The 25,965-nt window shown below is 43.4% G+C and overlaps 1 protein-coding gene across 1 annotated transcript in view; it reads right to left on the reverse strand.

The window, feature by feature from the left end:
• The window catches only part of Filip1 (filamin A interacting protein 1), a 185,159-nt gene that overhangs the window by 23,626 nt on the left and 135,568 nt on the right, over positions 1–25,965 (reverse strand). The window contains exons 3-4 of the mRNA XM_033756836.1: positions 15,432–15,605; positions 6,955–7,133 (exon numbers count right to left, since the gene is read on the reverse strand). Of these exons, the coding sequence (XP_033612727.1) occupies positions 6,955–7,133; positions 15,432–15,605 (353 nt within the window). The remainder of the gene's footprint in view (positions 1–6,954; positions 7,134–15,431; positions 15,606–25,965) is intronic.

Here is a 25,965-nt window from a genome sequence, read left to right on the forward strand (position 1 = left end):
ATATATTTTATAATTATGTCTTACTCCTCAAATATAATTTTTATACTACATTAAGATTTATCTGCCCTTTGCAAATTTCCCCCAATATAAACCAAGACTGTTATACAATGGTTCTCCTAAAATAATAAAAACCAGATCAGGCTAAATGATCCTCACTAAAATATGGCCAGTTGTTCCTACGTCCTAGAATATGATATTTCCATTGCTCTCCTTTTTGATTCCTCTAGGTAGACTGTAAGTTTTGTTTTGTTTTATTTTTCTGGGTGTGGTGGTGCACACCTGTAATCTTAGCACTTAGGAGGCTGAGGCAGGAGGATCACTCTGAGTTCAAGGCCAGACCCGGCTACACAGTGAATTCAAGGTCAGCCTAAACTGCATAGGGAGATCTACCTCAAACAAGAACAAAAAAATGTTTCTTTATGTAGATCTTTCACATTTTAAAATTTATTCCAGATAGTTTACATTTAATATAATTTGCATTACTTTGTTATTTAAGTAGGAAAACTATTGATGCTTGAATGTTGAGTCTTTCTAGGTTTGTATGTTGCCATTCATCTTATTGACTGCTCTAAATGTTTATCATAGGCTTTCAGTTTTCCTGAGTGTACCTACAATTAAATACAAAAGCAATTAACCCCAAAGAACAATAGTTTATTCTCCCAATACGTTGCATGTTTTCCCAAATGGCCGTTTGATAAAGTCTAAATTATGACTAAGTGAAACTTACACAATTTCTCTCCAAGTGTCTAATACACAAGAGGGCAAAGCAAATGATCGCTTTTGGAAGTGACAGACCTTGCGGAGGGACTTTATAATCATCACCTAATGAATGTAACTGTGAGATAGATCTTCAGTTGACCCATTCCACAGAAGCATCAACGGGAATCAGAGAAGCCAGATAATTTACCCAAGGTCAGAGACCAACACATAGCAGAGTGCAGATTTCAATTTGTGGCTTTTCTGCTTCCAAACGAGATAGAGAAGATTGTCACTGTGCTGGAGGTGGAGCAGGGGTTGGCCTCACGCAGCTAGAACAACCCAGGGCAAGAGCAGATTGGAGGTCACAGGGCATTTGGAAGCCACCATCATGACACTGGGACCAGCTACGCTGGCCACACGATTTCTCCTTATCACGTGTGTGGATTATTTTACTAATGAGGGGGTGTTATGGTTTAGATCTGAAATGCCCCCGAAAGTCTCGTGTGTCAAAGGTGACTGGATCACGGGAGTAACACATCCATCAGTGCATCCACCCACTGAACTGCGAGGAGGTGGATTTGGTTGGAGATGGGTCACCCGGGTGTGACCCAGAAGGGTGTGTTCTTGGCCCTGCTTTTCCCTTCTCTGCTTCCTGTTTTCTCTGAGATGAGCAGCTTCCTGCAGCCTCCAGCACGCTGTTCTACCTTGGAACCACTGACCATGGATTAAAACCATTAAGACAAATAAACCTCTCTTTCTTTAAGTTGTTGGTGCAAATTGTCTTGTCTCGGGACAAAAAAAGTGACTAAGACAAGGGGGAGATAATTGCGAGCCTCAAACTCATCCGTAAAATGCAATTTTCCGAAGTTTTCTGTATCTCTAATGCATAATTTCCATTATGAGTTCTCAATCTACCAGGAGGCAGAAAGCTCCATTTTAGTTCATTCTGGCTAAGCTCACTCAAGTCAGGCTTCCCTTAGTAATTCCGAAGACTTCTGAGCAGTCAGGGCTTCCTGAGAAATTCTAGGTTCAGGGTCCCATTTCTGGAGCGGAGACTAAGTTCCAGGCCTGTGAGGAGGGAGGCAGAACATCTGCTCCGCATCCGTGGACACCGGCACCCTCTGAGATGCGCTCTGCGGTCCTCTGCTCCGTGGCTGACCAAAGTCCGGCCCCCACTCTGTCCTCGCGCGAGCCCTGCCTCGGTTATTCCTCCTATTTCCAGGGCTGGGAGAACCGGAGTGTGGAATAGGACCCCGCGTGATCGCGGGAGATCAACCGTAGAACGTACTCTGGGTGGGTGATTGGACCTCTGGATTCGAGTTCCTCTGTTTCCCTACAAACTGTCCGTCCCAGAGTTTCCGTCCGCGGGACCCCGAGGCAGGGCGCACACGTCCTGGCCGCGATCGGGGCTGTGAGTTCGAGTCCCAGGCCCGAGTCCGCGGCCAATTACCCGGGCGCCTTTGCTTCTCCCACGCATCGCGGAAGCCAGGGCTTCCCGGAGGCGGAAGAAGGTACTTTGCCACCTTCACTTTGCCGGCTGACGACTGGGGAGCAGGAGCTCGGCCTCTCTGCCTCCCCGCAGCACAGCGAGACCCAGAGCAGAAGGCCCGCGGCTGCGAGCCGAGCTCCACCGCTGATTACTTTCTGCTGCAGGAGACCTGGCCGTTCACACAGCGTCCGCTGTCGTCATCTGTGGAATTCTCCACTGGGACTCTCCGGGCTACCAGGAGAACGGTCGATCTTGCTGCGGTGTTGTAGAAGATAAAGCAACTCAACCCGATTCTCCACTGACGCTCCGGGCTACCAGGAGAACGGTCGATCTTGCTGCGGTGTTGTAGAAGATAAAGCAACTCAACCCGAGAAACTTAAGGGCACCATGCCAAGGAAGCAGACGTGAATCTTTCCCTACAAAGTGGAAGGAGAATGTCCCCAAGAATTCCTGTCCATTAGAACAAGTTTTCAGAAACAGCAGGTTCTGACTGCTCGTTCCCCATGCAGGCAAGGCTGTGGGACCGAAGGGACACACAGGGACAGGACCGCGGTGGACCTTGAAGGCTTCCCCACTGCCCAGGCTCCTGCAGTCTCTTTTCAGAGGTTAAAGAATTTCTCCCGAGATGTTGTTTTGTACTTAAACAAACAGAAAAAGTTAACTCACACACTTGGAACCCTGGCAGCAATAGTATATGATGGTCATTATTTGTGTAGTCCTGGCTGAGCCTATAAAACCCCAAGGCTTCGCAGTCTGTATGGACAGGGATAGACTCAGACAGCTCTTTCCCACATCATTTTCACACATGCGCGCACGCACGCAGGCGCACACACGTTTTCTAAGTCTCAGGCCATTTTCTGCTGTAACCGTTCTCTAGTCTGACATTCTCTGGAGCAGCCCCGGGGAAGCTGAAGATTAAAATCACAAGTCTTGCAGCTCAGGCAGGGAATGAAGTACACACTCTGAAGGTGATCTCATGTGCTCAGAATTATGCCTTTAAAGGTCAGGTTCACTTGAGATATGAACCAAAGAGAATACAGCATTTAGACCAGGGAACTTTCCTAAAAGACATTTTCATATTTTTCATTAACACACCGAGTGAGCCAGACATTTTGCAAGCTGCTGCTTTTTAATCAGGGGCTGTTTATAGAGATAAATAAGCAATACAGGACGGCAAAAAATGATGATGACAACCCACTGACTTAGAGTGACAGGAGCGCAGAGCAACGAGCTGCCCGTTCTAGCCACTTACTCTCTAGAATTTTCATGCAAGATGAATTTAAGAATCCTTGACAAGTGAAAATTAATTTCTGAGTCGATTGTTTTTACACTTATAGAACAAGGTCAGGGAAAATAATAAGGAGGTGGCTGGGAGATTGTTTAGCTCCCCCTTGAACAGTGCCAGCCTCCGGGTGCACCTATCCGCACCCCCAGGCTTCCTCCTGCAGATGGCTGTGCTGCAGCTCTGCCCGCGGCTCCACACCCGCCATCACGCTGCCTTTCAGCTCCATTTCATAGCTGACAGACGAACTTGGCGGGACAGCCCCCTCACACACACACATGAAACAAGCCCCTTTTGAACAAGGTACCCATTTGTAAGGCAGCGCTAGCCTGGTGGCCCACTCTGTCTGTTTTTGTTTTTTGTTTGTTTTTTTTCTTTTTGGTACTGGGGAATCAAACTCAGCTCCTTGTGCTTGTGAACCCACTCTGTCATCCTGATGGAGCTTTGCAATTGCTGGGGCTTCGGTGACTCTACCTGGCCACTGAGGGGACCCGGAAGGGCTGCTTTCGGAAGTCTTCGCTAATGTGGGAGCCTGGGTTTCCTGTCTGCTCAAAGACTGGAATCTGGAGTGCTTATCGAACCAGCAGGTGATCCTGTAAGCCTGAGTCCCTTTCTGCCCTTTTTGTTTCTTCCAGAGGATGTGAGGAGCTCGTCCCGAGCAAGTCCAAGATGGACACTGCAGCTCTGATGCTGCTGGTGCCAGAGTCCTTGCTCTGAGGCACCCTGTGCACCACTCCTTTACCACATCCAAGGGCTGCCTGGCGTGGAGATACTGCAGAGTCCCCTCGTGGCAGGGCTGGGCAAGCCCAGCGAGGGCGGGGAGAAGTGCCCACCCAGCCTTTGTCCCTTCCTCCCACCTCACAGGAGATGCTAAGGGAAATGGTTTCCAGGAAACATTCCTGGCTGTAGTTTGGCTCCCAACAGGGCCTTCTGTGGAGAACAGAAAAGGAGCACAAAGCAAAGATGCCGGCAGAGAACAGGCTCCCCCACGGGCTCAGAGACTCGGTACCTTTCCCAGCTGCGGCCCAGCTTTCTTTGCAGGTGACCAGCCATGATGGCCTCGGGGTCAGCATCCTGTCAGCTCCTATAAGCAGATCTCGTTATGACTGCTTACTTCAAAAAGAGGATTTAACCCAAAGCAGATTTAGCAGGCAGTTTCCAATGGGCAACAGAACCCCAGGCCTGACCTCTGAGAAAACCTCAAAGGCTGCACTGCCGGGGAGCTGGGTAGTGGGGTGGGAGCGTTGGAGGTCATCAGAGAAGCCTCAGGTTGCAGGGGACCCTCAGTAGTCATCCAGGTCCTCCCAGGGGGTGCTCACTGCAGAGGGAATGTCTATCTGGGTGTGCCCTGGGGCTTAGCTGAGTGCTGAGCGGAGGAAAAGCTCCAACGCACTCCCACCAAGAAAAATCACTGAACTTTAAAGGGCTTTTAATAGCTGAGTAACAGTCAAAGGTCTCAGCTAAATTCTTACCAAAAGCATAAAAGTTTGATGTTTTTCCCAGTGCTACTGCTCAAAGTATCCAAAGCCTGGTAAGGTAATTTTTTTTTAATAAAAATTACTTTATGACTTTTAATACTTTCTGGATATAGTACTTTGCTCAGGAGAGGTTGCTGTAGTCAAAACAAAATTGAACACCTCCCCAAAGAGAGGGCAAAAATTGGAATGGTTCATCTGGGGAGGACCAACATGAAGTTAGTGAATAAATGTATCTAGGGTGGGCTCTTTGTATCACAAATGTCATAGCACTCTGTGAACAACAAAGCTCTCTATCACATGCCATTATTATTTCATTTACTCTTACAGTTCACAAAAGCTGGAGAGAAAGAAAGAAGAAACCACGGGATCAACAGTCCATCGCCTGCACGTCAAGGCGATGAACAGAAGCCACCTCATTCACTTAGCTTCATGGGAAATTGCAGTAAAGACTGACACCTGTTTCTGAACAACATGCTCTACAAACTGATAAAAAGTAATCCTCACAGATGCTCTTCAGCCTGCACTGATATTTTGAAACAGTCGTTATCGAACCAGTTGCTGCTCCTTTCCCTGCACACATTCCAACACGGGATAACAAACTAGATGACTTATTGTAGATATATCCAATCTTCATTGCCCCAGAAGCCTTGTTCGCTGTGTCTCTAGCTTGAGGTTGAAAGTTCTCGGAAGCTCAAGGGGTGGGATTTAATCTCATTGGCTACTCAAAAGTGTCAAACCAGAGTCTCATCTGTTTATTCAAACATGAAGCTGGTCAACTTTAACTTGCTTGAGACAAGCACAAATAAGCAATACGTTAATGCTTTTTCATTTTTCCTTCCTTCCATCTTTCTTTCCTTCTGTCCTTCTTTTTTCCTTCCTTCCTTCCCTCCTTTATTTTTCTTTGCAGGGCGATCATCTCGTTAGATATCCTGCATTAGAATGCGGCCAGGCAATCAGGCCGCACTTGTCTAACACTTCTGCCATTGTTCCTGCTGTCATGTCTCCTGTGCCAAACCCAACAACAAACATTTGGGTGAGCATTACCAATAACGTTTTGCCAAAAAAAAAAAAATCGTTTATAATATGCCCTGTTCTGTTTCATTTTTTTATTTATTCTTATTATAAAAGCTTTTGCTGCGCCAGAGATTTAGCCCAGTGGTTCTGCTACCTGCCTCGCAAGCACAAGGTCCCAAGTTCGATCCCCAGTACCAGAAAAAAAGCTTTTCCGGGTGGTAAACTAACCAAAACAAACAAACAACAACAACAACAATAAGACTGGATCTCTTTTCTGGTAACTGAGTGAATGGTGAAGCTGGACCAAACAAAGTTGTTTGTCAGTGGCTTTCGGTGACGCTCGAAGCAGACAAGTCCCTGGAGACTCAAGTCCCTGGAGTCCAGAAACTTTGGTTCCAAAGACTGTGGAAGCCACAGACATAACCAGTCAGCTGAGGGAAAGGAGAGAGTAACCCAAAAGTGGGTGTAAAGGAATTAACTACAAAGCTTTTCGCTTCTGCTTCGCAAGTGGCAGTTCTGGTGTGAGAACACGGAAGCCTTCGAGAACGTATTCGGTCTTATTTGGTTTGGGCTTGTTTTTGCATGAAGAGTTTTAAAAGGTATGCAGCTCTTAAACAGTAAAGCTAGTTGGATAGTTGTCAAGTCATTGGTACAAAACCAAACACTGAGGTTTTTCTACACTAGAATGAAGAATAAATACTGTAAATTTGGCTTACGATGGTTAAGTTTAAAAATGCCCGAAAAGTGGGTTTCAACCCCAAAGAGAAAAGGTGGATGTTTTCCAATAGAAGGTAATCCATTCATAGGGAAGGTTTTCAAATGTAGACACTCTGTTAATCAAGCTCAAACCCAAGCTCCCTGGGTTTCTTCCCTCGTGGGAACGTGGTGCCCACTCGTGCCCACCCCAAACGCATTCGCGCGCTAAGCTCGGGCAGGAGTCAGAAGGGAACCGGCAGCGCAGGGAGGGCCAGAGGCGGGCACGGCCCGCGTACCTCTCGCGCTCCCTCTCCAGCAGGTTGGTGAAGTCGTCGCTCTTGCTCATGTAGTCCGAGTGCTTGTGTTTCTCCGTCTCCAGCTCGTACACCGTGCGCCGGTGGCACTTCTCCGCCAGCAGCAGCTGCTCCAGCATGCGCCGGTACGTCTCCTTCTGCTTCTCCTCCAGTCTGTCCAGCTGAGGAAGCAAAGGCAGGGAAGAGACATTTGACTTCACGGGCGCACAGGACTCCAGGCAGTGGTCTACATTTGCCTGGCCAGGAGATCGCCACTATTCCAGCCATCCCTGCCCTTTCTGTCAACTGACTTCATAAACAAGCCACAATAAGGCTGTAGTTTAACCTCTGGCCCTCTGGTTCTTTTTCTGTAAATGCATGCGTGGTTCCTAATCTTTCAGGAGAACAAACTCTTCCACAGTTTTATTGAGATAGCACAAAGAAAGAAACTGAAAAACATCCCTCCTGACCTCAGAAAAATTAAGATCTCGGCATGTAGGGGGCAGGGATTTAGCTCAGTGTTTCCGCTGCCTGCCTCATAAGCACAAGGTCATGAGTTCGATCCTTGGTACCAAAAAAAAAAAAAAATCTCATTATGTACAGGTACCAGACTCCTCCCCTGGCATAAAAATCTTTTTTAAAGGCTCAAAGCTATACACATTCTAGGAAAAAGCATATGAGGGATCCAAAGTCCTCTTCTTTCAAGAGATGCTAACTATAGGGAAGATTTTGGAACTTGTAGCAAGTACATAGCTTTGCCAGAGGTCTAGGAAACACTATTACAGAGTTGTTTGCTCCATTTTCTTTGGTCAGGATATCAGATCTTCAAGGGATCTTGCCTTGGTCATCTTTTTAGTCCTTAGTACCATACTTAGCACAGTACCTGGAACAAAGCAGCTGTCCAATAAATGCTTGTTAAATTGGGCCAAATCTCCATTGCACTGGGCTTTCTCATCTCTGGCACTATAGAGGCTACACTATTTATATTATTCATAATATAAACTCATATTCTAATTAAAGATCTAAATAATTATCCACATAAATAATTGAGATATCGGGATGCTTTAGGTCAGATTACTTAGGGAGCTCACTGCAGTGGAGACCGGTCAGCAGTATCCCTGGCCTTCACACCGGGTGCCAGTAGTAGCACCTCCAGTTGGGAAGGTCACACGTCACCCACCCCGCCCTGCCGCCACCCCATTGCTGCTCTAGTCCAAACAGACATTTTAATTCCTTGCTCAACCCAAAAACCAATCCCCTAAGGCCCAGTGGGAGCAGCTCAGAGTGGCAGCATCATCCCCCTTCAGTTGTAAGAAGATTCGATTTGTTCCTCTGTTCCTGTATGATACTCATCGCAAACGGATCACCTCTGGGGCCAAAATAAAAGAGAAGCTGCCACCCTCATTCTCAGTACCTTCCTCCCACATCTCCACTGCCTTTGTTTAGGAACCAGTGGCGAAGCCCACATTAGCTGGCAGCTGATGATATCTAAAATCATTAGGATTTGGGGAAGTCCATTTCTCCATCTCCCGATAAAGATTTGTACAGCCTATACAAGAAATGTCCTATGGAAATAGCTCCCTGTTGCAAACTAGTTTCCTCAAGAACACTCCCAACTTTCTACAAATGTGATTTTTACCATATTTAAGGAATTCATCTAGTACTGCTAACACATCATCATCAAACACAGGGAAAGAGTGACTTTTTCCCCTTTTTGATCCCACATCACCATAAAATACCTAGACCTTCTGTCCTTGGAAGAACCTGAAGAGCACCTGCTATCCATTTGTCCACACCTCCCGTTCTCCTCTTGAAAAGGGTGACTGGAACAGGAAGCTGGGCATCTGTAACTCAGCCTAGCCACTGTGCTCTGAAGGACCCAACTTTCCCCAGTACCTCTCAGCCCACCCGAGCACTTGTGCAGGGAAGAAGGTGGTATTATTAATTGGACGGCTGACTGAGAAATCCAAAGAGACAGATGGACAGATGGAAACATCAAGAATTGTGGCAGGCAGCCTCCATCTTCATACATTCAGTCTGCATGGGCCCTGAGACTGAGGGTTCACAGCAGCTGCGGTCCTGGGTGAGGCCCCTGCAGCAGGCTTCGCTGTGGATGATGCACTCTGGACCCAGATTGGCCCACCCAGCATCACATTATCAGGAAGGCCATGTTTCTGTCTCAGTGCCTATACTGCTGAAGCAATGGGGTAGACACCAAGCCTCTCAAACAGGACTCAGACCCAAACTTTAAACTGCAGAGGCATTAGTGTAAGGGTTTAGCTTTTAATTTAAATTCTCTGTGTCAGAACTTACACTGGTAGCAGTAGATCAGACACACCAGATGCTATTTGTTGCTATTTTATTTGGAACCACTCATATATCACTCTCCTACAAGAGAGACAAGGTGGCCTATCCTCTTGGCTCTCTGTGGCTTATCCAAAACTCTGCAGATCAGAGAGAGATTCATGAATCATTATATATTGTGTATCTGGATTTTGCTGCTCAGGATCCACACTGTGGTTCAATGCAGAGGAATGGCTTTTATTTATGAACAGTGAAAATGGAATGGACATCAATTGCTTTGGAAGCATAATGTCCACTTGGATAGAAGTAAAGGAAAATCGAATGAGATCATCATAAAGCCAAAGGCCAAATTTTTCCTAAGGAGAGAGAGTACCTGGAAATCTTACTCTAATGAATCAAGTTGTCAGAGCAGTGCAAGGCCTGGAGATGGGAAACAATTTCAGTATGTTTAGGTAAAAGGATCATGGTTCAGGCCATGGCCTTAGCTCTGTTACCTTCAGGAATTCAGGAAGACAGAAATCAATTTAAGAAGAAATACAAAGCCTTAAAGGCAGAAAAAGGAAATGGGTCTCAGTGCTAACAATGATGGGGCCAGAAAAAAGGTAGGTGTTTTAATTAGAATGGGGAGAGGGTGCAGAGTACAGAGCAGCATGAACCCCAGAAAGGGGAGCCAGGACCCAGGAAACACCTGAGGAGCACACCGCAGAGCTCCAGTCCTTCATGAGATTAGAAAGGGATCTTTCCCTTGAAGATTACAACAGCTTTTCAAAGCAACTATATAAAATATGCGCCACTTGAAGAAAAACAATCTGGGAAGATGAGAATAAGATATTCAAAGCCCTCTTTGGTGAGTTCCAGGGTGTCAGCTATTTTAAGCAGAGGTATTGGTATTGCTCAGGGCCTAACTGAATATGCACAAGAAGCTTTGGGACAGAGGGTTTGAAGGAAAGAGGACACAAAAGGGAATACATGCAGGAAAACAGCAGAGAAGTCTAAACACGGATGCACTAGGAGAGAAAAAGGGCCCTTCACGAAAGGCATCCACATCAAGGACACAAGAGCAGGCACAATTTGTGTTAAGCAAATGGTCTTGGCCAACTCTGAACACCTTGATCATGCGATCTGGCATCTCTCACGGAGGGAGACCACACAGTAAGAATATGGAAGTTATATTGGAAAATAAAGGTCAGGCCCGAAAACAAAGGGAAACAGAAGCAGAACTAAAAATGCTCTAAGATCCGTAAGATAGGAATGGAGAGCACTCGAAGGAGATGGTTAAAATGCCAACAGTAAACAAACAAAAGCAACTCAGTTGAGCCTTCCTACGGCAGGAAGCATTGCAGTGGTGAGAAGTATTTTTGTTGCCTGAACAGGATAGGCTATTGAAAGATTAGAAAATGCGAATACGAGGGAAGGCTTGCCAGAAGTGGTAGTGTACTGGGGTGGCTGAGTCAGGAGGATTATGCCCGCATAATAAGTTTAAGACCAGCCTGGACTACAGAGCAAGGCTCTGTTTCAAAAACAAAAACAAAGCCAGAGAGAAGACTCAGTGCTCAAGAAGCATAGTACTCAGCTCTCAAGTACTGGGCCCAAGTTCAACAGGTTTCAGAAGAGCCGCTTTTCAAAGAAAAAGATTGCTTAAGCTTGTGCATAGAAGCTGAGAAAACATAGGATTCAAGCGGTCTTGAATATACAAGTGGAAAATGAGAGCACCTAAAATAAGAGCTAATCCTTGAGGAGCTCAGCCCTACAAGTCCCAAGACTTTGCCAAAAGACAGTCATGTTTGAAATGTCACTCACTGAAGGCCAAGACAGTGCCTGCAAACAGACCCCTCTGGCTGACCTGGGGTATAAAACTTCTGGTCATTACTAAGCTTTTGATGGTAACAGGCTCTCTGATGTGAACACCTGCTCCAACTGTCCAGTACTTACTGTAGTGGAAGACGTTCTCTATCCTCTCCTCAAAGGAGCCCAAGCCCCTGCTTTGATCTTGGTAAGAGTAACATAGACCTGTGTTATACTGGGTACTAGGGTCAATGTAATGCCGCTTGAAATAAATTGATCTTGGAGCAGGGGGACTTTATTATATATATTTAAATTTATGAGTATGAATTGGTACTATGATAATTATGTGTCCTAATAAATCTTTGGATTATTTTTTAAAGGATATGGGGAATTTAGGATATATTAACATCACTGCGAAATGCTAATGAGGCCAGCTCATTTTACTGAAGGGGAAAACAAAAACACTTGCCAACCAACTTAGATCCCCCAGGCTGAGGTCAAGCAGAATAAGAAATTAGAAGGTAAGAAACCCACCTTTTGGTTTTCCTTGGAATTTTGGTTAAGAATTATGACCTATGGTATTCTGGACATTAGTATACAAGAAAGTTCGAAGGATTTAATATTTGCTATTTAGCCTCTCCTCAGAGGAAAGGTGTCCATGGTAATGGGTCCACTGCTTAACCTCTGATGAATTCCACTGGAAAACCTAGCTGGGCCTAATTTGGTGTGGAAATGATAATGAGCAGTGATTTGGGGGCTTGAGGCAATATGGCTTTTAGGAACAAGAGCTAGACTACTTGCTCATGGAACCTCATGGGACTTTGATGTACTGGGGTTCCCAATTCGTGAACTTGGAAGTAAGACTGCTCTTGCGTAACGAGAACTTGATTGCTAACACCAAAGGATTAAGAGATCAAAATCTGTAGATGGTGAAAGCAAACCATTTCCCCATTGTTCTGCTTCTCCCACAAGATAGGCTTTCATTTGCAGTACTGGGCACGGGGCTGTCTGTCTTTCGCTCTCCCTTCTCGCTCACTTCTCCCCAGGGGAAGATGGCTCTTGTTGAGAGGTGAAAGAAACAAAGAAGCTTACCAATCCCCGAACAAATGAATACTTCTGCTCTGCTCCTCCGTCCATAGGAGGAATAGCGGGGCAGGCCCACCTTCTGAAAGCAGTTCAGAAGCTCCTTTCTGCAGACCATCCACAGAACTCACGGGGAGGGGGGGAGGCTGGGTAAGTGTGTCTGCTCTGCAGACCTGCCCCTCCCTTCGGGAGTCTTCCCAAGCTCTCTCCATGGGAGAAAAGTATCAAGGAGCCCTAATGAGTCCATTTATCCAAGTCGAGGTGTCCAATCCAGATTTTTTACTATATTTTTTACTTCTCTGTGTCTTTTTTTCTCCTCAAATCTTTCCACATTCAGAAGCACGAACAATTGTCATCCTTGAATCCCAGCAAACACTAACAGCTAACATGTTTGGAGTATGTAGCCTGTGCCTTTGCTATGCACTAGGCATTGTTCCATTTAAACCTTACAACTACCCATGAGGTGTAGAGAGTGGTTTCTCCCACCTCACACATGAGCAATCTGAGTCTTTAAAGAGCTTATGTGGTCTGCAGAAGGCCATACACAGCTAGCGGTAGTAGCTCCCAGACATGGAAGTGGACCCATCCTGCTGACTGCTTTCTGCCACATAATCATCTCAATATTTTAGAAAAAGATGAGACTAGACCTCCAGTTCACCCTTGCTGCATAAATAAGAAAATTATGGAAGCAGCAGTCCATTTTGAATACTATCTAAATGAGACCTTGTCTCAGATCTGTCCAACTGAGCTGTCCCACAGGTTTGATGGAAATTAAGTTAAATTTGTAATAGGCTTTACTCTTTGGCAAGTTGAAACCCAATTTTTCCAACACCATTTATTAAAAAGGCTCTTTTTCCTCCAGTGAGGATGTTTGGCTCCTTTGTCAAAGATGAGGTGGCTGAATATGTCTGGAGTTGTTCCTGCATCTTCTAATCTGTTCCACTGGTCCTCGGGTCTGTTTCCTTGCAAGTATCATGCTGGGGTTTTCCTGTGTGTGTTTTTCTTGGTATCAGGTTTGGATCAAATTCAGGACCTTGTCCTTGTAAGGCATGCTCGGCACCACTGAGCTACATCTCCAACCCAGTAACATGCTATTTTTATCACAGTAGCTTTGTAGTATAGTTTCAAGTTGGAGATTGTGATACTCCTTACCTTATCTATGTTGCCTAGAACTGCTTTTGATATTCTAGGTCTCTTCTTGTTCCAAATCAATTTTTGGATTGTTTTCTCAAGTTCTGTGAAGTATGTGATTGGAATTTCAATTGTGTTGCATTGACTATGTGGCAATTTTACAAGTATGGACATTTTCACTATATTGGTTCTTCCTACTAGGCCAGTATCTCTCACCATGCACTAAACTAAAATTGAAACAGATCAAAAATCTAAATATTAAAAGAGAAACACTAAAATGGCTGGAAGAGAGGTTAGGTAGAACTCTTGAGGATATTGGTGTAGGAAAAGATTTCGTGAACAAAATCTGTCACATCTGATCTAGCACAAAGAATCAACAACTGGGATCTCATCTTACTAAAACACTTCTGCACAGCAAGAAAAACCATCAACAATGTGAAGAGACAACCACAATGTGGGGAAAAAATTTTACCAGCTGTTCCTCAGACAAAGATCTACTATCTAGAATATGCAAAGAACTTAAAAAATCAGACCTCTCAAATTTAAAGATTCAGTCCAGAAATGGGCATCTGAAATGAATGGACATTTCTCAGACACTGGTCATTCCAGAGGTTCAAATGAAAACAGTGCTGAGATTCCACCTCACCCCAGAAAGAATAGCTGCTATCAATAAATCAACTAATAACAAATACTGGTAGGGTTGTGGGGGAAAAGGATTGCTTCTCCATTGTTGGTGGGAGTGCAGACTGCTGCAACCACTGTGGAAATCAGTATGGAGATACCTCAAAGAACTAGGATTAGAGGTCCCATTTGACCCAGCTATTCTTCTGCTGGGTATCTTCCCAAAAGAATTAAAAGAATCATACCACAGCGATAAGTGCACTCATGTTCATAGAGGCACAGATTGTAATAGTTAAAACTTGGAAATTGCCCAGTTGCCCATCAATTGGAGACTGGATAAAGAAATTTTGGTTTGTTTTTTAAAAATAAAATAGAAGAGTACTACTCAGCCATAAAGAGTGAGAAAGTAGAGACATTTATAGCTAAATGGATGCACATTGAAGCAATACCCTTAAGTGAAATAAATAGGACACACGTGTAAATACCGAATAGTTTCTCTGGTGTGAGAAAATGAAAGTGCAAGTAAGGATCAAACTGTACAATAGAAACAGAAAGAAAAGGTGTGAGGGGGAAATGGGAGGGGTAGGGGAAAGAAAAGAGGGGAGGAATAAATATGAGAAAAGGAAAAAAAACGGAAACAAAGTCTTTGTAAATAGGGAGGGTGTAGGGGTTGAAGGGAGGGCAGGGGAATGGGGAAAAACTAAGACCAAGATATATCATGTAAAGGTACAAATTCCCAATGATGAATGCCATCATAGTGTACACCTGAAATGTACCAATAAACTTAATGAATAAAAAATTTATAATAGGCGACTTCAACTTTTAATTTCTATATTTTTCATTAATAATACTAATTGTAGCTACGCATCTTTACATGAATTTTGAAGAATCAACATGGCTAGATACATAAACTGTATCCTAGTTTGGCATCGAACTTCTGTGACAATGTGAGGGTTTTAGAATGTGGTAGCATGGGTAAATAACAACAACAGTCCCTAGTTCCTAACACAATCTTGTATAAAAATGATTAAATATAGCCCTAATAGAATTCTTTTCATCTTAAAACATTGTCCCAAACGTTTCACTGGGATTTTTCCTCAATTATTGTATTTTAGCTACTCACATAAAAACTTTTAAATTGTGACAGTCTTTAAGATACTAGAAAAGAGTGGCTTTAGAACCATAAATATAAAAAACAAAATCAGTTTAACTGCAAGCTACCAATTTGGTAATAATTCTGACAACTCAACGTTAAAACTGATATGCACTTCAAATTTTTACACTCATTATTTCCTGGAGGGTAAAACAAAAGTGCACTGCAAGAGAGTGGAAGGATCATAATCAAATGGAAAAACATATTTCTTCACGCTTGAATCATATTTAAGGATCGGAAATTACCATGGATACTTGTCCACTGTAGCCCTTTCATTATTTATATTTTCATACTATAGAAATACGCTGTAAACATTTTGCCTTTGGAAAGAAAGGCTAAACTGCAGGCACAGGCAGCTACCTCTCCATTGTTTCCTTCTAAGGAGACTTGGGTCGGATTTTACCTCAGAGATGGGCTTCTCATAGACGTCTTCGCCTATGGACTTCTCTTGGGCCAGAATGGCATCTCGGTGCAGGACCCGAAGCACTTTCTCCGGCTCTGCAGATCCATAATGAGCTTCCAGAACCTCGGGCTTGGTTTTCTCTGTCTTCAGCATGTGGATCACATCCTCTCTGGCCTGTGGTAGAAAGTGCGGCAAGGTCAAATAATTCGTCATCTACATCACACACGGGGCTCACAAAACTGACCTGGGGATTATCGAATCGATCCCCACCTCTCCAGGGCTATTGGCAAATTCACTGAGTTTTCTGCTCTTATTTTTTACCAACAGCAGATTGGCAAGCAGATATTCTGCTGCGGGTTGCTAGGAAGCAGACACATAGAAAAGGGTTTGTGCTAATATTAACCACATAAAAATTGCTTGATCTGAGTAGCAATGATTTGGGAGAGGGCAGAAGAGAGCTGGTCCTGGGATTCCTAACCAGTTTCAGTGCACATGAGCTCAATGACAATGCAAAATTGTCTACTTTTCTATTCATGCTTTCAAAGCTGTATCGAAATCTGGTTTAAAGGAAAACCACGCTCCATCCATTCTACAGCTCCGTGTTTATTATAGTCAGCTATAAGTCCATGTGTAATCAACAAGTGTCCTTATTAGTGACTTCCTGTTTCTCATATAATTCATTTTGCACAGAAACACATAGCTGTGAACTCACACCATGCTGGCCTAGGCTTTGTAATCTAACGTATTCACCCCAAAAGTGAAATTTTACTCTTTTAACAAACATCCAGACTGCGCCTGTGTGAGTCAGGTTGGTGGGATTATGCCTGTTATTTTAATTTCTCAGCACAACCAAGATCTTGCCAAAGCTGTGGAGAAAACCGTGTGATTGTAGGTTTTATCATTGGTCCTCATCATATAATGCAAATACATCTGGATGTGTTTTTTACTGATTAGGTGTGATGCTGTTTCCAGTCATGATGGAGCTGACATTTGTTAAATGTACTCCCGGAGCTGTTTTTCCCGCAATGGTGATGGCTTATGTATTCTGACTTCATTCCAACGTGTACTAAAGAACAAACTGGCTGGGAACAGAGTTTCAGCCTGTGACAGTGGAATAGAATTTTCTCCTGTATTAATGCTAACTGTGGGTCTGAAACAATAAATCTGGATCATTATGATTGCTGCCTACACAAGAGAGCAACCAGAGTTACTATATTCACCATGTGACCAGATACGTGTCTTGAGGTTTCCTGATTTATTGCATTTTCAGTCTCCAAATTCCTCTAATTCCAGATAGGTACGGGCTGCTTTATTTCTGAGACATCCATGAACTGAAATTTGCATATTTCAGCATCACTGCCACATATACACGTGCTTGTTTCAAAATAAAAATAGAAAATATGAATTTTGAAGGACCTAGTGATATGGGATGGTAGAAAATGGTTACGGACAGAAGATAGGTTAATGCAAGGTGATGTGTCTCTGTGCAGATGAAAAGACCTCGGCATTGTCTTAGAGTTAAGCCCATCTGCATGATGTCTTTGTGCAAGTTAGGAAAGGGTAGCTGCTTAATCAAGAAGCTACGTACCCAAATCAGGGTATATGGTGGTCCTGAACCAAAGGAGCCTCAAAATGTATACAGCACTACTGGCCTCAAGGAAGGAAGGGTTCCTAAGTTCACAGCTCACACACGTGAACACAGGCACACACCTTCTAAAGAAGTAGTTCTCAACCCTGGCTACCTGGAGTCTCCTGAGGAATCCTAAAAAATCCAAATGCCCAGGCATCTGCACCCAAATCTCTGGGAGAAGGACTCCTACACTGGTATCTTTTCGAAGTCCCAGGTGATTCCAGGGTTGAGATGACTGTGCCCACTGCCAGGTGTGAGTGTGACTCCCAAGGGTTCATGTGCAGGGAGCTGGGTTCCCGTTGTGGATAGGAAGGGTGGTAGAACTTTAAGAGCTGAGACCCAGTGGAAGGTAATGAGATCCTTGGTGATCTTCTCAGAAGAGGCTGGTGCATTTCTCCCAGAATCCTGGCTAGTCCCCGAGAGAGCAAGCTGTACAAAAGAACAAGCTGGTTCCTGGGTCTCTCTGACTTCCTCTCATCCTATGACAGCTTGCTCCCTCCCTCTCACACACTCTTCTGCCATGGTGCCGTCCACCATGCTGTGGTGCAGCCAATAGTCAACCACTTTGGTTCCTTCAGCCTCCAAAACTGTCAGCTGAATGCATTGTCTTTCCTTATAAAGTACCCAGTCCCGGGCATTTTGTTACTAACACACTAATCAGTTAAGACACAGAGCTACTAAATTGTTTGTTTGTTTGTTTGTTTGATACCAGGGATCGAACTCAGGTCCTTGCACTTATAAGGTAGGCAGTGGAACCACTGAGCTAAATCCCAGGCCCCAGAGCTACTAAATTGAATGTGAATGCAGATGTGTAGCATTATCTGATCTAACCTTTTCTATTTTGCTGCAAGTGCTTTTCTCTTTTTTTGTACTGGGCATCAAACTCAGGACCTTGTGCTTCCAAGCAGGTAGTGGAACTGCTGAACTAAATCCTGTCCCCCTTTTTAACTGTCTTTAGAATTGTGCTACATCCTTTCTTCTTTACGTCATGTCACACCTGAGGTCAACCTTCTATTTTGACCAAACTATCTGGAAAGAAGAAACTGAAAATTTACTAATTTATGGAATGAGAAGGAGGAAAAATTTCTAAACACATCTGTTTGTTTTGTTTTGTTTTTGGTACTGGGAATCGAACTCGGGTCTTTGCGCTCCAAGGCAGGCAGCAGAACCACTGAGCCAAATCCCAGACCGCAAGTCACATCTGAAAGTGAAAAAATGGTGGTAACAGAATGTTGCCCATCTGGAAGTCTCCACAACAAACCATTGTCTTTTTCCTCATCTCTGAAGCAGAGGGAGTAAGAGCTGTTTTCTAAGACTCCCATTTTAACATGTCAACTACAAAGACATAAAATATACCGTTGTTTGAAAAAGTTGAAATTAAAAACAATACCGGAGAATTTATTGGCATTTCTATAATAAATTGAGATGGTGATTCAAAGTAAAATATAAATATGTTACACGTTCTACTCCCCTACTTTCTAAAACAATATTACAGTGGATATGTTAAAAAAAAAAAAGAATAAAATCAGAACTCAAATTCTTCAGAAAAGAAATCATTGTAGAAGCTTAGAAAACAGATTTGACCAGATAGTACTTTGACAATTAAAAAGACTTCTGAAACACCAAAAGGATAAACACTAAAATTTTTGGTAGTAAGATTAAGGGCTATTTTTTTATCCTCCTTTTTGTTGATATGTATTTTTGAACTTTTTAGAATGATTATTTAAAGGTACAAAGTTGTAGTTTCTTTTCTTTTTGGTACCTGGGATTGAACTCAGGACCTTGTGCTTGCGAGGCAAGCAGCAGAATCACTGAGCTAAATCCCCAGCCCAAAGTTGTATTTTCATTATGAAAGAAGAAATACTTCATTGTTTCTATTTCACACAGACGAGACAAAAGAAATGGTTTAGTAGTTTTCTATTTCATGTGTGTGATGCTGAAAAAGCATCATTCTGGCTGTACATAAGCCATGCCCCGGGATCTAACAAAGGATGATATAAAAACCAAATGTCGCAAGATTATACTATAACCTCTAGGCATTGCCTTGATGTCTTTCAGGATATGAATCCATAGGTAGAACTGCCACTAAGGTGGGAAAATGTATGAACAACCAGGTGGTGTAGGGAATATAGGTTTTCTCACTGACATTTATTCTAGATTAGTCATTCTAGATGGACAGCTGAAGGAATCACAGCAGAACTACTTGTATATGAAAGCAGTGAAATAAGTATTTGTCTCTTAGTATGGATAAAAGTAATCAGAAAGCGGCTTTCCAGTGTAACTGGTAACAGAGTAGAATCTGCACTACTAGTGAATACACATTTACATGCCCTGAGCATAAAAGAACCCCAATGAATCTTACAGCTTTCAGGCAAACAAAATTTGAATTAAAATGTGCACATAATCACATCATGGTCTGGTAGAATAAGCCCATGTTTAAAGAGACACGGAATTCGTTTCTAATCATAGCTATGTTGTGTATTTTATGCAAGTTGCTAACAATGCTTTGACCTAATTTTATCATCTATGAAATAGGATCATATTAACTTTCTTACAGGATCATTGTGAGCATGGGCTCAGATATAAAACGAGTGCTATAGCCCGTGGGCACAGTAGAGTAAATCAGTGGTAACCATGTAGTTCCCGTTGGGTTTCCATCGTGCAATGACTTTAGGCATACAGGAAGAAAAGGAATTTTATAAGATACATTTTCCCTCACCAAATATAAAATCTAAGACTCAGAAGGCTTAATGGTCTATACATTTTACAATTTGAAATTTGCTCTTATATTTTTTCCAAAGGAGTTTTAAGACCAAAACAGCTTGTTTCTAAATGTTATTTAATCTCCTTGACTCTATTTCCTGTAAAATAGAGAGGCTAACACCTCTCCTTCACAGGGACTTTGTTAGGTTCTAATAGCATGACACAAGTAAGATGCTTTGGAAACCATAAACAGGTAGTTCTTTCAGTTAAATACTTTAAGCTATTACATTTAAACCTATGTAAATATCATTGGTATTTATCTTTTTGATCAAATCTTTCTGATTCCCTTAAAAGATAGCTTCTACTATTTACACTGACATAAAACACATATTACCTCTCACTAAAACTCCACCATACTAACTGTAATGTGCGGCATAGCCCACATGTTTGTTCTTAGTTGAAGTGTCCCAGACCACGATGGTGAGCCCATGGCAGCCGGCTGTCTATTATCGTTGAAAGCTCTAAAAAGTTCATCATCATGGTCCTGGACTCTAACTGCCAAAGGTAGAGAGTCTAACAAATATGCATTATTTATTTAGAACCACACTATTCAGCATGAACTTACCACAGGCTTTTAAACTGCAACAATAATAATCATGGAAGGGATAACAATATTGTCTTTACATGCCTGTCCTTTACATAGTTTAAAACAGTACATCAATAATTAATATTGTCTTTTTAATCAATGGATTAGTGAAGATGACTATGTGACCGTTATTCCAAACATACAATTCAATCTCTGTAAGAAAGATGCATTTTTAAAATAAAACCATTTCATGTTTCCACTTTGAGAAACTCGTTAATTTCTCTACAAAATAATACAATTTCAATCTCAAGAAAGCTTGGCACCTTTAAACCTTATTTTCACACAAAATTTTAATCAAAGGCAAGTTCTGGGATTTGGGGAAGCCCCTACAGAGACCAGGGAGATGACCCAGACAGCAGAATGCTTTGAAGAGGACTCTCTAGCCAAGCTGCCTTCTTCTATCCAAGGGCAGGAAGAGAGCTGAAAGAAGAGACAGTGAAAATGTGTGATTTGTCTACTCTTGCTGATTGGGAGAACAAGTCAGAGATCGGGGCACAGGAACGGACACGTCCCCTTCACCCAACCCAGCTCCTCTGTCTGTGAAGACCCAGTAGAGCAAAGGGTCATCCTTTGGCCTTGTAAGGAGCTTATTCCAAACATGTGGGGGCAGCAAAGAGCCGCTCTGCGAGGGCCAAGGCCAAAGGTGAGCAAGTGATTCATTTTAGAAAGTCCAGGGAGGGCATCCGGGCTTTGTTGGGAAAGCAGGGGCCAGGGGAGACAAAATAAAAATAGGTTCAGAAGGAGGCTGAATCCAATCATTCACTGAAATACTTACACATGTTTACTTTGTGTGATGCATTGTATTTATTATTAGAGACATAACTGCACCCTCCGGAATTCAAATCTGGAGAGATAGAGACAACTGAAAGGCATTTGTAATGTGACTTAATAAGGGAGGAAACACAGGGAGCCAAGAAGTTCAGCTAGAACACCTGGCTTGAATCTGAGCGAACAGAGGAGGTGTCCTGGCGAAGCAATCTGGAGTCTCACAAGGGGTACCTGACCGGAGAAAGAAAGGATGAGGTAAAAGGAGAGGGTTTCAGGCCAAGGGAGACAGTCTGCAAAGGCCAAGTAGATGTAGATCCACGGAGTGAGACGCTGTGAGTGATGAACTCACACAAAGCCCTGGAAATCATATAATGAGTTTGTCACAGGGCAGAGTGAAGCTTTGAACTTTTTAAGCAGGATAGGGACGTGGTCAGACTTGAGTGATGGGAACATCATCCATGCGCTGTAGGAAAGGCACAGATTCCGAACCCGCAGATCTGTCGGTACAATCCAAGAACTGTATTTTGAAATATCTCTGCAAGTGGCTCTAAGGCACAGCGACCATTGGAAAGCACTGGTGCAGGACAGATAGGCCAGTTCAGCATAAACAGCGCTCAAATGGTCTTAGGGGTAGTTCAGGGTTCTTGGCAACAGCATCCAATTCCCCGGGTCACCGGTCTCACCGACCTTGCTTTGCCAGACAAGTATGGTCAGTTCAGATCAGCAGCCTACACCAGGAGAGTCCTTTGGGACGGTGGGAAGTGCTCCCCAGTTATGGACAAACGAGGGCCACCAACTGTCACAGTTTGCCTGAAATAAGGGGAGCAGAGTCCTGGGAAGCCGGACTTTTGAAAACCAGGGACAGCCCCAGGCAAACCGAAACACCTCGATCACCCTGTGGAAAATACTGAGTGAGAAGGAGCCTGGATGTTCCATATCCCATAATATCTCTACATGTAGTGGGGCAACCACAAACAGTCTTGCTAAGCACAGGAGCTGAATTTTATTTTATTTTATTTTGTTCCCAGTACAGGGGATTGAACTCTGGACTTTGTGCTTGCCAGGCAGGCACGGTGCCACTGAGCTACATCCCTGGCCCAGGAATTGAAATTTTAAAACAGCCTTCTTGAAAGGAAAAATGCCGTTATTGATTATTTTGCCTGGTGATAATTTTCACTGTATTTAAACTTGATGAATTTTTCAATATTTGAAAAAAGAAAACCATAATGAGTAGGAAAGAATGCTCCGTTCTTATGCCCTGCAGCCATAGCTCTTTCTAAACTTCTACAAGGGGGATCTATGACCTGGCAATTGGATCCTGAGGAGAACTGGTGCCTTCTGCTGCAGCCCTGGGCTTACTGAAAGGCTTGAGGTCAGTGCCAAGTAGCTCAAAATGTTTGCAGAACGTTAACACAAGTTATTCGTTTCTCATAGACATAAAAATGTTCTTATTTATGGGGTACCATTGAGAGGTCAATACATGTATATGTTATGTAATGTTCAAATCGGGGTAAACATCTGTCTTCCTGCACATTTATCATTTTCTTGTGGAAATATTCAAAATCATTTTTTAAAGATTTTTTGGAATTTATACTACATTTTAAAAAACGTATAGCCACCCTACTGCTCAATAGAACACCAGAACTTCTGACTCCTAACTATAACTTGGTTACTTTTACTGTTACTTACCTTTTCTCACCCCAGAATATTTAATACAATTTTAGTGTTTAGGAAAAAATACAGACAAAAAAAATTCCTGGAGGCAGACAGTTTGGGATAGACTCCTAGCCATGCCACCACAGCCCCGGGCACGGTGGTCCCTCCCCTGGGCTGAGAGGACGCCTGCCTCTGCCTAATGACATGCAGCCCTTGAAACTGTGCATTCCCACCAAGAGATGTTGACTTTCAAGAGGAATCTACCTTGAGGTAAAAATCAATCTGCTCCTCTGCTTATGAAAGAATCAAAATGACACAGATCCCAAACTCGGCCATGCCTTCCTATTATTTAGTTAACCAATTAAATATGGCCTCCACTGCTGCGGTGGGCAAGGAGCCCTAAAAGAGATGGTTCTGGAAGATTGCACAGATCCCTTCTGTGAACGCTTCCCCAGCCCGGGGACTCAATTGCTCTGTATCTATTTACAGAAGGTAATTGGTTAGTTTACTTGTCTGTTTCCTTAGGCTTCGGAGAGGACTCAGCGAGTGCCTGCCACAAGATAGGCACTCAATAAATATTTGCTACAATTTTTTTAAAAAGTAAAATTAAATGATGTGAAGTCAGAGAGGGATACACTGAGAATCTCAGAACAACCTTAGCTACTTATCCTTGCTCAGAAGATCTAAACAATTACATCTTGTCATCCCCTTCTCTCTTTCATCTGACAGTTTCGTCTACAGTTCAGAAGACACTTTGTTCTTCTTAAGTTTATTCTAAAAAGAAAATATGTAAACCAAAAAGAAGCAACAGTACATTTCACCAGAATGTTGAAACAGGAAATGGACTATCTTTAAATCTCATACAAATTGCATTATACGACTTACCCTAGTTACATAAATACTAATATTATAAATGGATTAAAAGAAAAAATGGAATTTATAATGTTATTAGTTACTCTTACAGAAATTAAACACATTTTCTCCTGAATGTTAGAAAGCAAAGTTAATGTCATTAGCAATACAGCGTACAAGGAGAGCAGTCAGACATGGGTTAATTTAAGAGGCCACTGGAGCTGAAAATTTGACTTTTGGTCTGTCTGGAAGAATTTTCCTCCACAATTGTATAATATATTAGATAATTATACGATTACAGTTGTATAACAGCGGCCTAAAACTATATTTCTTAATCATTAGAGACTAGCTAAGTTTCTCGGGTTGAGTTGCTTTATCTTCTACAACACGGCAGCAAGATGGACCGTTCTCTCCTGGTAGCCCGGAGAGTCCCAGTGGAGAATTCCACAGATGACGACAGCGGACGCTGTGTGAACGGCCAGGTCTCCTGCAGCAGAAAGTAATCATCGGTGGAGCTCGGCTTGCAGCCGCGGGCCTTCTGCTCTGGGTCGCGCTGTGCTGCGGGGAGGCAGAGAGGCCGAGCTCCTGCTCCCCAGTCGTCAGCCTGGGACTCGAACTCACAGCCCCGATCGCGGCCAGGACGTGTGCGCCCTGCCTCGGGGTCCCGCGGACGGAAACTCTGGGACGGACAGTTTGTAGGGAAACAGAGGAACTCGAATCCAGAGGTCCAATCACCCACCCAGAGTACGTTCTACGGTTGATCTCCCGCGATCACGCGGGGTCCTACTCCACACTCAGGTTCTCCCAGCCCTGGAAATAGGAGGAATAACCGAGGCAGGGCTGGCGGGAGGACAGAGTGGGGGCCGGACTTTGGTCAGCCACGGAGCAGAGGACCGCAGAGCGCATCTCAGAGGGTGCCAGTGTGCACGGATGTTGAGCAGATGCTCTGCCTCCCTCCTCACAGTCCTGGAACTTAGTCTCCGCTCCAGAAATAGGACCCTGAACCCCTTGTGAAGGTGACTGAATCAGGAGATGCTGCAGCCCATTTGCGGTGAGGAGGTGGGGCACAGAGGTCAGTGGGGCAGTGATGGGGAAGGTGCATCTCCTTCCCAGCCTCCTCTGCTGTGATGGCCATGAGGTGAGCAGCTTTTCCTCTGCGGCCCTTCCACGCCTTCCTGCCTTGGAGCCAGCCACCTAGGAACTAAAAACCTTAACCAAAATAAACCTCACCTGCTTTAAGTTGTAGGTCCTACATTTTGTCCCAGTGTTGAGGAAAATAACTAAAACAGATATCATCCACTGGAAATCTTTTACTAAGTTATCAGTAGCTATTTATCATGTTAAAATTTGCTTTTATGGTCACTGTAGCAACTTGCTTTTAAAAGTAAAACACTCAAAATCTCAATGATTTTTTTTGTAGAAATAGACAGACTCTAAAATTTATATGGAATCTCAAGAGATCATGAATAACTAAATCATTTTTTTTTTTTGGTACCAGGGATTGAACTTGGGTCCTTGTGCTTGTGAGGCAGGCAGTGGAACCACTGAACCAAATCCCAGTCCAGCTAAATCAATCTTGCAGAAGAACAAAGTTAGAGGTTTCATTCTTCTGATTCCAAAACTTATGACAAAACTATACTAATCAAAATGGCATGGCACTGTCATAAAGCTAGACATATAGAGGAATAGAACAGAATAGAGATCCCATAAATAATCCCTTGAATATGTCGTCAAATGGTTTTCTACATGGTTATCATCCACTCGATGGGGGAGAGTATTTTCAACAAATAGCAGTGGGAAAACCAGATATCCACATGCAAAAGACTAAAGTCAGACCCTTACTTTACCATATACAGAAAAATTATCTCAATCAACATATGAGAACTAACGCTATAAAACTCAAAAAAATGTGGAGAGATGCTTCATGATGTTGAATTGGGCAATTATTTCTTGGATGCAACACCAAAAGCACAAGCAAAAGAAAAAAATAGATAAATTTTACTTGGTCAAATTTTAAAACTTCCATGTATCAAGGAACACAACCAGCAGAGTGAAAAACAACTCATGAAAAGGGAGAAAAATGTCTGTAAATCATATCGCCGATAGGGGTGAGTATCCAGGATATTAAAGGACTAATAAGGCCGGGCGTGATGGCGTGCGCCTGTAATCCCAGCACTTGGGAGGCTGAGGCAGGAGGATCGCTGTGAGTTTGAGACCAGCCTGGGCTACATAGTGAGTTCCAGGTCAGTCTCAACTACATAGTGAGACCCTGTCTTTAA

This window comes from Fukomys damarensis, unplaced genomic scaffold (assembly GCF_012274545.1).
Source record: "Fukomys damarensis isolate Sample0158 unplaced genomic scaffold, DMR_v1.0_HiC HiC_scaffold_27, whole genome shotgun sequence".
Classification (NCBI taxonomy): Eukaryota; Metazoa; Chordata; class Mammalia; order Rodentia; family Bathyergidae; genus Fukomys; species Fukomys damarensis.